The following is a 15,620-nucleotide window of genomic DNA, read 5'->3' as shown; positions in this document are numbered from 1 at the left end:
GAAAATCCCAGTGCAGCGATCTGAAGGCATTGCTGCTATGTATTGCAACAAAGCCAACCGCATACGTAAAGCTACTTATACATTAAGATGATAGGGGGCGACAAACAAATAACGACACACGAAGAAGAAAAGACGTCCTTGCGAACTCTATTGTCATTAACAAACAAGTAGCAGCGATGACAGCCAAGTTGACAGAGGAGAGACGAAGGCATTGTGCAGAAAGGTGGACCCTTTGCGCTGTCTGGTCTTCCGGGCTTGGAAATTAAATCAAGCGCGTCGCTATTCGTGTGTACCGAGCAAAGAAATGTGCATTCACCCAGATTCACACATTTAATTCGTACAATAAAATCAAAGCAATCCATAAAATCAGACGTATATTAATGATATGGGCCTATCGGGCGCTGGGGAAGGTTCAACTGCGCAGCCTTGTGGGGATGTCATGTGTCCGAGTGAAGTCACGAAAATGGCCAAGGACCAGGAGAAGGTTGCTGTCCTCAGGACCGCCTTGAATCGCGGGTTCATGTGCCAGTCTGCCCAAGTGGAAGGCACCACCTCTCCATTCCTGCAACAGGGAAACGTTACAGTGCACGTTAAAGAACCCCAGGTGGTCGAAATTTCCGGAGCCCTCCACTACGGCGTCTCTCATAGCCTTAGTCGCTTTGGGACGTTAAACCCCATAAACCAACCAACCAACAGAAATACGTGATTTCGCAGCAGAACGCATCAAACTTAAGCACTCAAGATATCGCAGTACTGTATGTTTATCTGTCAATAATACACAGGGCTACTATGGGGCAATATACGGTGGACTATATATTTTTCTAGAGCTTGCGTTTTCTAATACTCGCGATCACAAGATAGAAGAAAAGTTTTAGAAAGTCTCTAACCTGCTTTGCCCGTATTTAGTGCTGTGAGGAGTCGTGATGACTTTAATTGCATGCCAGATCGCCATGGTTTTGTCTTTCCCCGACATGCCTTTATGTACAGTGTTTGACTGATTAAGGCGACTTCACGGAGAGTCGCGGTGTGCGGCTTTCAGATAGGAGCACGGGGAAGTTAGGAATGAGCAACAATTCCCGCGATTACCACATTTCCTTGCTATTCTTCAAGACACAGAGCAATAAAGCAAGACAGAAAGCCCCATTCCTAGAGTGGCGCTTGCAAAACAGGAGCTCAATAAACGCTGTGGTTCATTCTAAAAGCGAATTAGTATCAACCACCATTATAATAAACTGTTGTGTGTTTCTGCGTTGAACCACGTGTGAACAGGGGAATTTTTCCCTTTTCACATAATAATTAAGCAAGCGTAATAGATGCACGCGATTAATTATATATCAATATATTATGATAAACGAACGCACACTCATGATGCTTGTTCGCGTTCCAGTGCATTCGCGGACTTACTCGCCATCAGAATATGCACTGAAAAATTCCCACCTATACTCCCTGGCATTTCTTTTTGGAGTGTAAAGAGAACGCTATGCTCCGGTCATGTAACATTAATCAAATGAAGGTTATAAAAAGTTAGAATCCTATGCCGTACGGGCTTGAAGACATTTCCTTGTTCCCCACTTGTAGATACCCATTTCGCGCACCACCCACTATAAGACCACTAGCCAAACCACTTTGAATGTCCAGGTAAGGGAGTAGATACTCTTTCTTCTCTACAGGTTGCCCGTTCCATGAAGGACAAATATATATCAAGCTGTCTCCCTGAAATAAGCTTGTGTGTTCTTACTCTTTCCAAGCAGACGTGACTGTTTCCCTGAAATAAGCTTGTGTGTTCTTATTCTCTTCAAACAGATGTGAACATGCTCACAAAAACTGGAAGACGCTAAAGCTTCGCCTTAAGGTGTGGAACTCGACAGCGTGTTGCAGCGCTGCCAAGGAGTGCACGGAACCCCATCGCCTGTTTTGCGCAACGCCTTGCCAGTTGGAAACAGCTTTGGACGCAACGCATTTTTGAGGAGAGGATATGGCTCAGTAATTTTCTCACATCTCGGTAGACACCCGAACCTCCCAGTGAGGAAAGGGAGGTAGTTGGGAGTGAAAGGAGAGAGAGAGAGAGAGAGAGAGAGAGAAAGAGATAGAGAGAGAGAGAGAGAGAGAGAGAGAGAGAAAGAGATAGAGAGAGAGAGAGAGTTAGAGAGAGAGAGAGAGAGAGAGAGATACCGAGATGAAGGAAACGGAAACTGGATTTGAGGAAAGGAAGTTGCGAACTGTTTCACACATCGCGGTGGACACCCGGCGCGCCGATTATAGGGAGCCAGTTCGAATTCGTAAGGAAGTTGCACACTGTTTCACACATCTCGGTCGACACCCGGCGCGCAGATAATAGGGAGCCAGTTCGAATTCCTGCCGTAAGCTCTCTAACTTAACTGGTAAGTTCATACTGCTCGAAAAACTGAATAGTATTACACCACCTCGAACGTTCTGCGGCAAACAGTTGCCATGATACGACGTTTCTCCGACGAGCGGTGCCGGCAACTACACTGGTGCGTAAACGACTGCTTGAGGGATACCGAAAAAAGCGCCGTAGAACTGCACAGATAAGAGGTCGCGCTCATATTCTCAACCACAACATATCGCATTGACAGCTTTCGCTGAATATTGCATTGTTACGTGGTGACCGTCTTGTCATATGTTTTTTTTTTAACCTTAATCCCAGAGTAAGATATATGTGGGCTTGGAGGCATCACACGCGGCCGTTGAGTGCTAGCTTTCGGTTGCAAGAATGCAGATGAGCAGTGGATGCAGAAATTAAAACACGTCCGGGGCACTTAGACGTGTTTTTACATCATGGCGCAGGGGCGCGAGTGTGTGTGGAAGCGACTGGTTCAAACAGCAGTGTGTCAAGTTTGTTCGCCTGCGTGCTTGCATCACCTGCCCTCCCCACATTATGCTTAGAAACTTGCGGAGGCAGTCGGCGAACGCGGTAGCCGCATTTTGTACCGACGAAAGCCTGCACGTGCTGGTAGTCAATACACTGAATCAGTTAAAACCTTGTAGACTAATCCACGCTACGACCCGAAAAAACTTTGTTTATTAATGCTTCTGGGAATTATCGCTCACGGTCAACGCCGCCGACGACGACACCGGGCTTTTATGCGACACGGGGCCCTTAACGCTATAGCGTTAAAAGATACCAACTACCTTGTGACTAAGCGTTCGCACGTCTGTGTCGCTGCTCACAAGTTTCCTGAGAGAAAAACAAGCTTGAGGGTCTAAGCGCCGTTGCTAAGAGCATAAAAAATGTCACTTGTTCTCATAGGCGCCGACTGCGGGAGGGTGGGTAGGAAAGCGATCACCATATCTTGCATTTCCCGTTCGATTGATTTCATGTACCATAGCCAACGCTCCAAGACCATTAAGAACAAATTAGTTTGCAAGTTTGGCATTTTATCTTGCTTGGTTGTTCCTGGTGTTCATACAGCCAGCAGTACTTCCTGCTACATCTGCTACGAATAGCCCGGCTTGAAGCTGCTGCCATTGCATGATTTTAGAGTGATTAGGGCCTGTGTAGTTTAAACTTCAAATGCTCAGAGGTTAACTCCCCATTGTTCTAGTCAGCGAGTCCCAAAATCTAGCACTATACATATCCCTCATATTCGGCATGGCGTATCATTCAATGGGTTGGTGCCGAGGCACGGAAGGCGCCGAGATTTTTCAGTTCAGAGGCAAGGAACCGCTGAGTGCACCATGTAACTCTCTGTGGACAGTGCACTATGCAGCTCTCCATATCTAAAGCCCATTACGGCCCTTTTTTCCCCTACGCAAGGTATTGTAAGAGGCCCATTTTCCGAGCATTTCACACCAATGCAGGCAATCATCAGGACAGGTGCAATCTCGTACTTCCTTAAGCTGACAGATTGGTGAAACATCGTGTATATGACTCACATTGCGCACTAAGCTTGTGTTGCTATTGCAACGGATAATCTCCGTGAAGACGACGTAGAGGAAGTGCCCGGTGTGTGCGCGCTTGCCGCTCGGGGCTAGCTGTGATCTGTACCCTGTGCTCCGGTCGTCCTTGTGCCGACATAGACTTCGGGCCACGTAACATCTTTGGTGGAGGCGCGGGGTAAACGATCTCCACGCCACGCAGCTCCGAAGCGGTCGTCAGGCCGGGGCTACTACCATCATGGCTCCACCCGGCGAGTCACGAACCACTCCCTCTGCTCCCTCTGCTCCCTTCGCGGTCATGGCTCCTCCCCGTGACCCTGGAACCTTTTCTGGGAACGACGGCACCGATGTCAACGACTGGCTCAGCCTATATGAGCGAGTGAGCACTTATAACCGATGGGATCCCACCGTGATGCTAGCGAATGCGATCTTCTATCTTAGTGGCACGGCCCGGGTCTGGTATGAAACCCACGAAGAACAACTGACGAGCTGGGACACTTTTAAAGAAAAGCTCCGTACTTTGTTTGACAGACCCGATGACCGGAAGCTCTCCGCGAAAAAGCAGCTCGCGTCGCGCGCCCAGTCGTCAACCGAAAGCTATGTGGCATATATCCAAGATGTCTTGGCGCTTTGCCACAAGGTCGACGCCGCCATGACCGAGTCCGAGAAAGTGAGCCATATTCTGAAAGGGATTGCGGATGATGCTTTTAACTTACTGGTTTGCAAAGACTGCACCACCGTGGACGCAATCATAAAAGAATGCCGTCATTTCGAACAGGTTAAAAGCCGCCGAATTCCACAGCAGTTCTCTCGGCTCCCTAATACTGCCGCTACTTCTTCCTGTGAGGAACACCGATTACCGTCCCGCGCCTCTTCCGATGATGACCCCGTCGCCGGCACTGTGACCCGCATCGTTCGCCGCGAACTGGAAGCCCTTGCGCCTGTTCTGCCCCGTCCGACCGCACCTGATAACTCTCTACCCACCGTGTCGCTGATTCAGGCCGTCGTGCGTCAGGAACTCGCTAACCTGAACCTTCCTCCGGCTGTGTGCACCATCAGAAGCCCGGACACCCCCCAGCCACCTCTCTCTGTTTATCGTCGCACCTATTATTCTCCGCAGCGTTATCGCAATCCAAATGAGTGGCGTACGGCAGACGACCGCCCCATCTGCTTCCGGTGTTCTCGCATTGGCCACATCGCCCGACATTGCCGCAGTCCATGGTCTTCACCAGCCCGCAACGTCTGCCCCTCCTTCTACTGTTCTACCTCGACCCGCACCTTCTCGCCCCGAGCCCCGTCCGAACCATCTGAAGCAGCCGTTCCCCCTCCACGCCGATTCTCCCGCTCTCCGTCGCCGCAGGGTCGCCGCTCTCGCTCCCCACAGTCGCCTTCAACCAGCCGCTCCCATTTGGAAAACTAAATGATGCAGCTCCCGGAGGTGACGCTGCATCAACGACCCGGACCACAAATCCTCTCTCGACCTCTCGACCAAATCTCCTGGACGTCTTTATCGACCGTGTTCCTGTGCGCGCCCTGATTGACACCGGTGCTCAAATATCAGTGATGAGTGCTGCCCTCCGCCGTCGCCTACGCAAAGTCCTCACGCCTGCAATGTCCCGTGTGCGTGTCGCGGATGGTGGCACGCCTGCTGTCGACGGTACCTGTACCGCGCGCGTTACTATTGGCGGCCACAGTATACCGGTTCAATTCACCGTGCTGACCACCTGTGCCCATGACCTCATTCTTGGCTTGGATTTTCTGACTGACCATTCCGCCCTCATTGACTGCTCGGATGGCGTCCTACACCTCGAACTTCCACTGCTGGATTCAGAACCCGTCGATATATCCCTGCGACTATACAGTACCGATTATGCTCGCCTGTCATCCCGAACCGCCTCTTTCGTTCCACTGACCCCATCTCGCCCAGTTCCTGATGGCGATTATCTCGTTACGCCCAACCTTGACCTCCTGCTGACCCGTAACGTTGCCCTACCTCATACCATCGCCACCATCCAAGCTAACGCCCTCTCTCTGCCTTTCCTCAACTTCGGCGTCTCTTCTCAAGTGCTCCCGTCCGGCATCTGCGTGGCTACACTATCTCCTCTCGCTCCCTGCCACGTCGCTCAGTTAGCCAACACCCCTATTCAAGACACTGCCACCCCAAGCCGGCAGCCTCCACAGTCGCCCGACGCCTTCACGACCATGGTGGCCACCGACCTCAGTCCCGACCAAACTGCCCAGCTTCGTGCCCTTCTCGAATCTTTTTCGGATATTTTTGATGTCAACAACACGACGCTGGGCCAAACTCTCGCCGTCAGGCACCGCATTGAAACCGGCGATGCCCCTCCCATCCGCCGCCGCCCCTATCGAGTCTCTCACGCCGAGCGTCAAGTTATCAATGCGGAAGTTACTAAAATGCTCGCGAAAAACATTATCGAACCCTCGCACAGTCCCTGGGCCTCACCCGTCGTACTTGTGAAGAAAAAGGATGGCTCTTGGCGTTTTTGCATTGATTATCGGCACTTGAATAAGATCACTAAAAAGGACGTGTACCCCTTGCCGCGTATCGATGACGCCCTTGACTGCCTTCATGGTGCCAAATTTTTCTCATCCATAGATCTTCGCTCCGGCTACTGGCAAATTGCTGTAGACGACCAGGACCGTGAAAAGACCGCCTTTGTGACACCTGATGGGCTTTACCAATTCAAAGTTATGCCTTTCGGATTATGCAACGCGCCCGCCACATTCGAGCGCATGATGGATGCCCTTTTGCACGGCTTTAAGTGGTCCACCTGCCTGTGCTACCTCGATGACGTCATTGTCTTTTCGCCCACGTTTTCCACTCATATCACTGACCTTTCCCAGATCCTTTCCCTCTTTCGTCATGCCGGCCTGCAGCTCAACTCTTCTAAGTGCCGTTTCGCACGCCGCCAGCTCACCATCTTGGGTCATGTCGTCGACAATACGGGGGTCCACCCTGACCCTGAGAAGATCCGAGCCGTCAAAGACTTTCCCCAGCCACGTTCTTCTAACGACGTCCGAAGCTTCTCGGGGCTCTGCTCCTACTTTCGTCGATTCGTTCAAGGCTTCGCCGACATCGCCCGCCCCCTAACCAACCTTCTGAAGAAAGACACCACCTTCATGTGGGGACCCGACCAGGCACAAGCGTTTTCCAACCTGATATCGAAGCTTACTACCGCGCCAGTTCTCGCCCACTTCGATGTGACCGCTCCCACTGAAGTTCGCACTGACGCCAGTGGCTACGGCATCGGCGCTATCTCTCACAGAGACAATCCGGAGAGCACCGTGTGATCGCGTACGCCAGCCGTCTCCTCTCTGCCCCGGAGCGGAATTACTCAATTACCGAACGCGAGTGCTTAGCTCTTGTCTGGGCTGTTGGGAAATTCCGCCCATATTTATACGGCCGCCCCTTTACAGTTGTCACTGACCACCATGCGTTGTGCTGGCTCTCTTCCTTGAAAGACCCTACAGGACGGCTTGGTCGTTGGGCGCTGAGCCTGCAGCAGTACCATTACTCTGTACTCTACAAGTCTGGCCGCTTGCACGCCGATGCCGACTGCCTTTCCCGTTACCCCGTTGGCCCGTGTGACAATCTTGGCACTGACAGCGTGGATGCTCTGTGCTCCCTCTCTGTCCTCGCTAACATGGCCGAAGAACAGCGCCGCGATGCCGAGCTGCGCTCCATTATCGACCGCCTCAACACCGCCCCATTCGACCCTCCGATGCGCCGCTTTGTGCTCCGTGATGGAGTTTTATACCGCAGGAGCCTTAGCCAAGATGGCCCAGACCTCCTCCTCGTTGTCCCCGAGCACCTTCGCACTGTTGTCCTCCAAGAGCTGCATGATCTTCCCACTGCTGGTCACTTGGGTGTCTCCCGTACTTACGACCGCGTGCGTTGTCGATTCTTTTGGCCGCGCCTCTACCGCTGTGTACGCCGCTATGTTGCTGCCTGCGATGAGTGCCAGCGCCGGAAACGCCCCACCACTCTTAAAGCCGGTCTGCTTCAGCCCATTGACGTCCCACCCGAACCTTTCCATCGCGTCGGCTTAGACCTTTTGGGACCATTTCCGGAATCCGCCTCGGGCAACAAATGGATAGCTGTTGCCACAGACTACGCTACCCGTTACGCGATCACACGCGCACTGCCCACCAGTACGGCTACTGATGTTGCCGACTTTCTTTTGACCGACCTTATCCTACATCATGGAGCACCCCGTCAACTTCTGACCGACCGAGGCCGTTGCTTTCTGTCCAGAGTTGTCGCTGACATTCTTCGATCGTGCTCTACGAAACATAAGCTCACCACCGCCTACCACCCGCAGACGAACGGCCTCACAGAACGCTTCAACCGCACTCTCACCGATATGCTGGCTATGTACGTTTCTCCGGACCATCGCGACTGGGATACCGCTCTCCCCTATGTGACTTTCGCCTACAACTCCTCCCGCCATGACACTGCCGGTTACTCCCCTTTTTATCTTTTGTATGGCCGCGAGCCCCTGCTGCCTCTGGACACGCTGCTTCCCACTTCTACTGCTCCGCCGTCTGCATACGCCCACGACGCCATTACTCGCGCTGACCACGCTCGCCAACTCGCACGCTCCCGGCTCCTCGCTTCCCAGACCTCTCAGCAGGAATTCTACAACCGCCGTCACCGTATGGTCTCCTTTACCCCTGGCTCCCTCGTCTTGCTTTGGTCGCCATCTCGCCGCGTGGGGCTTTCTGAAAAACTTCTGTCCCGCTACATCGGCCCGTACCGTGTCCTGCGCCAAGTCACCGCAGTCACCTACGAGATCGCTCCGGCCTTCCCCGGTGCCACGTCCTCTCAGCATCAGACCGATGTTGTGCACGTCTCTCGCCTCAAGCCCTACGTCTTGCAGTCCCCCTCACTGCCCTGATCAACACCGAGACGGTGCCTTTCCGACCGGGGGGCCATGCAACGGATAATCTCCGTGAAGACGACGTAGAGGAAGTGCCCGGTGTGTGCGCGCTTGCCGCTCGGGGCTAGCTGTGATCTGTACCCTGTGCTCCGGTCGTCCTTGTGCCGACATAGACTTCGGGCCACGTAACACTATGAATTTTTCCGACCCAAGGAAGGAATTGAAATTTTCATTGAGGTGGCAAATAGTAGCACAGTGCACCTCGTGTCTCCCTTCACAGTCTGCAGTACCTCGAAGCTACATGAGAAGCTTTGCCGGTAGCTCCTCCGCAACATCAATCGAATGCAGGAGTTGGGAAAGCTTTCGCGAAAAATTAGTGTTGTATCTGTGTGTTAAGTCTAGCAATCTTGTACAAGACCAGTAGCAGACCGGTCTCAAAGTGCACGAAAAAAAAAAGCCCGCAACACAAGCAGCTCCTGCAATTAAAGATCTTATTGATTGTAGGTTATCGGCTTTCCTTTACCTGCGCGCCCAACACAGCCTCGGAGAGCATCTCCTTTCAAAGTAAAGGCCCTGCCGAGTTTACAGCGCCGCCATGAGCGGCCTCCTTGGATGCGCGCTGCGGGGACCAGAGCATCCTTCGAAGTCGAATCAGCTCACGGAGCGCGGGGCACCGGAGGCCAAGATGCGGCGCAGGACGTACAAAGCGCCTGCCGTCCGAGAAGGCCACCGGGTCCGAGCCCGCGAAGCTGGCCGGGGTGCTGTAGTAGGCTGTAGCGGCTCCAGCTTTCCGTGGATATGGCACCTAGAACAATGACGTCAAAAGGGGCAGCTCGTTAGGCGTACAACGGCAACAATAGTCGATTTCGGCCCACAGAAGGACAGAAAAAAATGTTCGAATGATTTAATCTTAAGTGAAATGCTTCCCGATGTTCCGCCGAATTGCGCTTCAGGTCGATTCAGGATCATATAAACAAGACGCAGCTTCTGTTCAGAGCTTATGTTTTGTGGCAGAGACTAACAAACCGTCAGCAACGTCAGATATGGAAAAAGAAAGAAATCGTGCCAAACTTTATTGTGGCTTCAGGGTTTACAGGGTAAATAAATTGGGTTAATTTGTGTTTGCGTACGAATTGCAGTCTTAAGACAGTGCGTCGTGAAGGGCTTCTGATTAATGTCTATTGGGAGGGAAGGAATGGAAAGTTCAATCAATAAACGTCTCTCGCCGCCGAGGTGGCTCAGTCGTTATGGTGTTCCAATCTCGACCCAAAAGACGTGGGTTCGGATCCTGGCAGCGTCAGCTGCATTTGGTTGAAGACAAAATGCTAGAGGCCCACCTACTGCGCGATTTGAGTGAACAATAAATATCGCCAGGAGGGGAGAAATTATCCGCAGACTCCAACACTGCGTTCCTCTTAGCCTGAGTTGCTTTGGGTCTTTGAACCTCATAAAATGAATTTTTTCTCCGCTTGCTTAGCGAGGCAGCGATTTTAATAACGCTGTACAAGGCACAGTTGCACCACTCGGGCGCTGATCTGGCACTTTGATGAGCACCCACCTCTCTACCGAGATGACCTTTGAGAGCCGAGATCGCTTGGGCAATGCACTATTTCGATATATTGACAGTTGTGCAGTTTACCCTAGAGAACGTCCATAGCATGAGTTGCAACTGAAAGCGTCGGATTCTTTTCCTTCGCTCTCTATTCGGGGAAAAGTTGGCTGGCGGTTTAGCATTGCTAAGAACGAAGTAATCTGCGAAGGCACGGTTTAGCAAGACGTTCAACTGGGCTAGTGGGTAAATATTCATGGTGGGACACAGCGCAAAAAGAAGAGGAACCAGAGTAGGAAAGACACAGGACAAGCACGGTCCTGTGTATTTCCTTCTCTGGTTCCTTTTCTTTTTGCGCTGTGTGTCACCATGAAGGCACGGTTATTTGCAGGTGGACACTACCACCACCACCACCACGAACCTCAAAGCAATCTTGAGGCATGGACATGTACTGTGTGATATCAGTGCATGTTGAAGAACGCCAGGTGTTCGAAATTTCCGGAGGCCTTCACTACGGCGTCCAGCCGCCGCGCTGGCTCAGTGGTTATAGTGCTCGGCTGCTGACCCGAAAGACGCGGGTTGGACCCCGGCCGCGGCGGTTGAATTTCTTTGGAGGAGAAATTCTAGAGGCCCGTGTACTGTGCGATGTCAGTGCAAGTTAAACAACTCCACGTGGTCGAAGTTTCCGGAGCCCTCCACTACGGCGTCTCATAGCCTTAGTCGCTTAGGGACGTTAAACCCCATAAACCAACCAACTACGGTGTCCCTCATAGGCTCGTTCGCTTCGGAAAGGTAAACATTCATAAACCATAAACTAATCCAAAGCAGCTTTTTACCAGTGGATACCAACGCCACGTACTCCATGAAAGCGAGACTCAGGTATCCACTGACCCAACGAGCCAGTTGTGCGCCTTTCCTCTCGTCAAAATCAACGGACTCTACAACGTTGCCAGCGCCAACACTAATGGACCCAAAAAACGCCTCAGGCCCACTTTTTTGTTTTGTTTGATTTGGATAACCACCAATGATTGATTGGTAATCAGGAAATGAAGCCGCGGTAACTGTCCACGGTAACTGTCCGGTAACTGGCAGCCGCCGCGGTGGCTCAGTGGTTGTGGCGCTAGGCCGCTGAACTGGAAGACGCGGGTTCGTTTCCGACCACGGCAGTCAAAATTTCGGTGGATGCTAAATTCTAGAGGATCGTGTACTGTTGTGAGTGCACCTTAAAGGTTCCCAGGTAGTCAAAATTTCCGGAGCCCTTCACTACGGAGTTCCTCAAAGCCTGAGTCACTTTGGGACTTTATACCCCATAAACCGTAACTATTAACGTGCACTGACATCGAACAACACACGGCCGCCTTTCGCCTTTTGCCTCCACCGAAATGCGGCTGCCGCGGCCAGGATTCGGTGCCGCAGTTGTTAGAACACTCGTCTACGGAGCCAGACTTCCGAGTTCGAATCCGGCCATGGCGGCCGCGTTTCGATGGAGGTTACAAAACAAAAGGCGCTCGTGTGCTATGCGGTGTAAGTGCCCGTTGAAGGTCCCCCCAAGGGGTCGAAATTATTTCCAAGTCCTCCACTACGGCAGCTCTTTCTTTCTTCTCTGACTCCCTCCTTTATTCCTTTCCTGACGGCGCGGTGCACGGGTACACAGAGATGCGAGAAAGACACTGCGTCACTTCCTCTCCTTGAAAACTAGTTTTCCTGCGTCCTAGTGCGCAGCAACGGAACGCCATTCCCTTAAGTCACCACGGCGGGCGCTAAACATTGTTGGGAATCAGAAAATTCTTTGATTGTATTCCCACTGCATGTATGGAACCGCTTGAATCAAAAATAACGAAAAGACAATGATATCCTAGCCTGTTGGCAGGCAGATTATGAGGTTCACAGGAAACTTCCCGGTTGGCGTCTCACAGGCGTTTTCGCATCTATAAGCTCGCATGCGTAGCCAGCATTGTTCCGTTTTTCAGTGTTCGGCCGGCACACTAACTCCAGGGCCTGCTTGCACGAAACAAATAGTCAGTTCCCATATTGGTCTCATTCGCAGTCTAAACCCTTCGTTTGTTTTGAGTAAAGAAAAAACGCGTAACTGACTCGCTGGGCCAGTGGACACTTCAATCGCACCTTAGCCAAGTGGCGGTGGTGTAGTGAACGCATAACGCGTTATACGGCTGTCGTTGTACCACCCAAACTGATTCTAATGGCTTTTGCTCAAGGCTATTGCATATTATGGTTTATTGGGGTTTTAAAGTCGCAAAGAACACTAAGGCATTGAGGGACGCCGTAGTGAAAGGCTCCGGAAATTTCGACCACCTGGGGTTCTTTAACGTGCACTGAAATCGCACAGTACATGGGCCTCTAGAATTTCGCCTCCATCGAAATTCGACCGCCGCGGCTGGGATCGAGCCCGCATCTTTCTGGTCAGACGCCAAGCACCATGAGGTAATGCAGTTTTGGAAATAAAAAAATGCGCGGAACACTTAAGGCGTTTCAATCGCAGGCTAAGAATGCGACATGTCTTCTTACGTGGTCGCTTTCTTCTGGCTCGGGCAATTTCCTCACCACGCAAGAAGCCCTCGCGGTGTCCGCGGTATCGCCGAGGGACGCTTCCCGACCTACGCGCTGCGGAGGCTGCCCCATCTCGCTGAGATGCATCGTCCTCTTGAGGAGATTCAGGCGCTGGAAGCCCGGGTGCAGCGTCCGCAGTGCGAAGGCTGCTCCGGCCTCTGATGCTTCCAGGTCGGAGTCCCAGGTTCTCGCTGTGGGGTCGCGGCTGTGGAAGAGGCTTCCACCCTCCTCGGTGGTGAACGCTGGCATGTCCCGGTACGTCCGAGCGTCGCTGAAGAGCGGGCGCCCTCTCTCGGTCAGACCTTCAGCGTTTCTGCTGGCCGCAGCTTATGGCAGCGTCTGATGCCCCCAGTGCCACGTTCGCAATACCTCGCGCGTGAACACGATGATGATGATGTCCTCAGGCTTAATGGTACAAACCCACGGCGGGGGCACGTGAATGTGCTCCATTGCGTTCTGCTTCTTTTTTTTTTATTATACGAATTAGGAAAGGCCCAACGTAAAGAGTGTTTACATCGGAAAAGCATTTGAGTACTGGGAAGATAAATAATGTTATTGTCCTCTCGGTGGAAGGAGTAAACAGAATAGCGAATTAATGAGCAATAATATCAGGATTGCAATGATTAAAAACAGTATTAAAAAATCAACGGCCGGTGAAAAAGGACAGAAATAGTTCAAAATTAGGTTGTGCTGGCAAGAGTGATCGGCTGACAGGACTTGTCCAAGAAATTGTCCCTGAGGTTAAAGATTCATTACCCAAGTTGTCGTATCGCAAGACATGTAAATTGCTAGCTTTTCGAATTTTTCAAACGAATTTGTCCAAATATCCTTGAATACAGTTGGCAGAAATAAAGAAACGACAATAAATAGCCCCATAAATTATTACACATGAAGATTCAATTCGATCAATATTATTGCTGGATTCTTGCTTTCATGTTACACATATTTATAGGCAGCAGGTATATTTCGAAAGCGCATATTTCGAGGCCATTCAATTGCTCATGCTTGCTTAACAAACATAAAAAAAAATAGCCGACGACTACGTTACTTCGTACTGGCAAATTTGAAAGCCGCTCATCAGCTGTTACATCTTTTCGATAGAGTGGGCATCACATATATGTACAATTACAGCTTGCCGTCCCGGTTAGCTCAGTTGGTAGAGCGACTGCTCCGGTGTAGCGGTGGTCCCGGGTTCGAACCCCGGACCAGGACGAATTTTTCTTTAACTACGAAGTTTCTGAGAAAGCTGTATAGCTTTCCTTTGTAGCTGTATGGCTGCGCTTGGGTGGATGACAATGAGTAATTACTCCCTTATTACAAATTTACTCCACCTTGGGGGATTCCCCTAAACATTTGACCAACACTGTTCCCACTTCGAGTTATTGATCAATTCGCTCTCGCCCTACCATAGCTTGCCGTCCCGGTTAGCTCAGTTGGTAGAGCGACTGCTCCGGTGTAGCGGTGGTCCCGGGTTCGAACCCCGGACCAGGACGAATTTTTCTTTAACTACGAAGTTTCTGAGAAAGCTGTATAGCTTTCCTTTGTAGCCGTATGGCTGCGCTTGGGTGGATGACAATGAGTAATTACTCCCTTATTACAAATTTACTCCACCTTGGGGGATTCCCCTAAACATTTGACCAATTACAGACAGCTTGTTATTTTTCACACATATCAGTTCTTCAAAAAAGTCCTCTAACAGTTCTTGATTGTCATGTAGGAAGCTTCGTGGTCGGAGAAATAGATGGATAAATGCTCGACATCCTGCACCAATGCGTGGTTCTCAAAGACGAAGTCTGTGCAAGTATTTCGTGAGGTTGCCACAGCCCTGGAATGCGTTACGAGCGAGAGGAACCAGATGTTCTCCCGCATAAGTGGTAAGAAATTCCTGTTTGTCTTGATATGTACATTAAAAAATTACCAGGAACTTTAGCGGCTGAAGTGGTGAAAGGCGAAAGCCTGAGTGCTGCATTCTCTACGCGATTGTTCACTTCACATTCTGTTGGTGCATTAATTAACTGCCAATTATTTACGCTTAATCTTCGTGTTTAGGAGTGGAACGCAACAGCGTGTTGTAGCGCTCCCAGGGAGCCCACGGAACGCCACCACCCGTTCGGCGCGGTGCCTTGTCCTTTGAACGCAACGCTTTTTGAGGAAAGGAAATGGAGCTGTAATTCTGTGAACCGAACCGTACAGGAAAGGAGGACATGGACTGAAAGAAGAAAGAGAAAGAGGGGCCGTAATGAAAATGGCAATTGTATTTTAGTAAAGGAAATTACGCAGTAACTGTCTGATATATCTCTGTGGGCACCAGACGGAAATTGTGTTTGAGGAAAGGAAATTGCGCAGTAACTGACATATTTCGGTGGACACCCGTCAAAAAATCGCATGTAGTGACGTCACAACCATTTCGATCAATCTGAAACGCGGACAAATTTGCTAACACGTCTTGGTCACGGCAGTATGAGCCATTAAAGGCTTTCGCCTTAAAATCCCCGCCCACCCTTCCACCCTGGCAGGTGGCAGCTAATGGTTGAGCGCGAGAGTTCCCTGCCGTTGTCAGCGCTCAACATGCAGCCCACATCTCTCTCTCTCTGTCATCACCCCACCAACCTATAACAACACCACCTAGACGAACTAGGTGGTGTTGCCTATAAGGGCGATTCAGGCGTCCACTCAACCAGGGAGTGAGTTATGCACAGTTC

The 15,620-nt window shown here is 51.1% G+C and overlaps 1 protein-coding gene across 1 annotated transcript; it reads right to left on the bottom strand.

The window, feature by feature from the left end:
* Positions 1–311: 311 nt before the first annotated feature.
* Positions 312–13,289, bottom strand: LOC149363777 (uncharacterized). The gene is made up of 3 exons (XM_089573721.1): positions 12,877–13,289; positions 9,325–9,606; positions 312–562 (listed from the first exon to the last, which is right to left on the bottom strand). The coding sequence occupies exons 1-2, from the start codon at positions 13,165–13,167 to the stop codon at positions 9,361–9,363; spliced, it is 537 nt and encodes a 178-aa protein (XP_089429847.1). The 5' UTR covers positions 13,168–13,289; the 3' UTR covers positions 312–562; positions 9,325–9,360.
* Between the last annotated feature and the right edge of the window lie 2,331 nt (positions 13,290–15,620).

The sequence above is a fragment of the Amblyomma mixtum genome, chromosome 2, assembly GCF_055824585.1.
Source record: "Amblyomma mixtum isolate Tamu chromosome 2, ASM5582458v1, whole genome shotgun sequence".
Lineage (NCBI taxonomy): Eukaryota > Metazoa > Arthropoda > Arachnida > Ixodida > Ixodidae > Amblyomma > Amblyomma mixtum.
This window is presented reverse-complemented; position numbering and strand designations above follow the sequence as displayed.

Bases quoted from the DNA above. Each gene is read 5' to 3' on its own strand.
- LOC149363777 (XM_089573721.1), bottom strand. From the start codon at position 13,167: ATGCCAGCGTTCACCACCGAGGAGGGTGGAAGCCTCTTCCACAGCCGC. The intron at 9,607-12,876 runs GTAAGAAGACAT...TCATTGTTCTAG, and splicing joins AGCCAGAAGAAAGCGACCAC to GTGCCATATCCACGGAAAGC.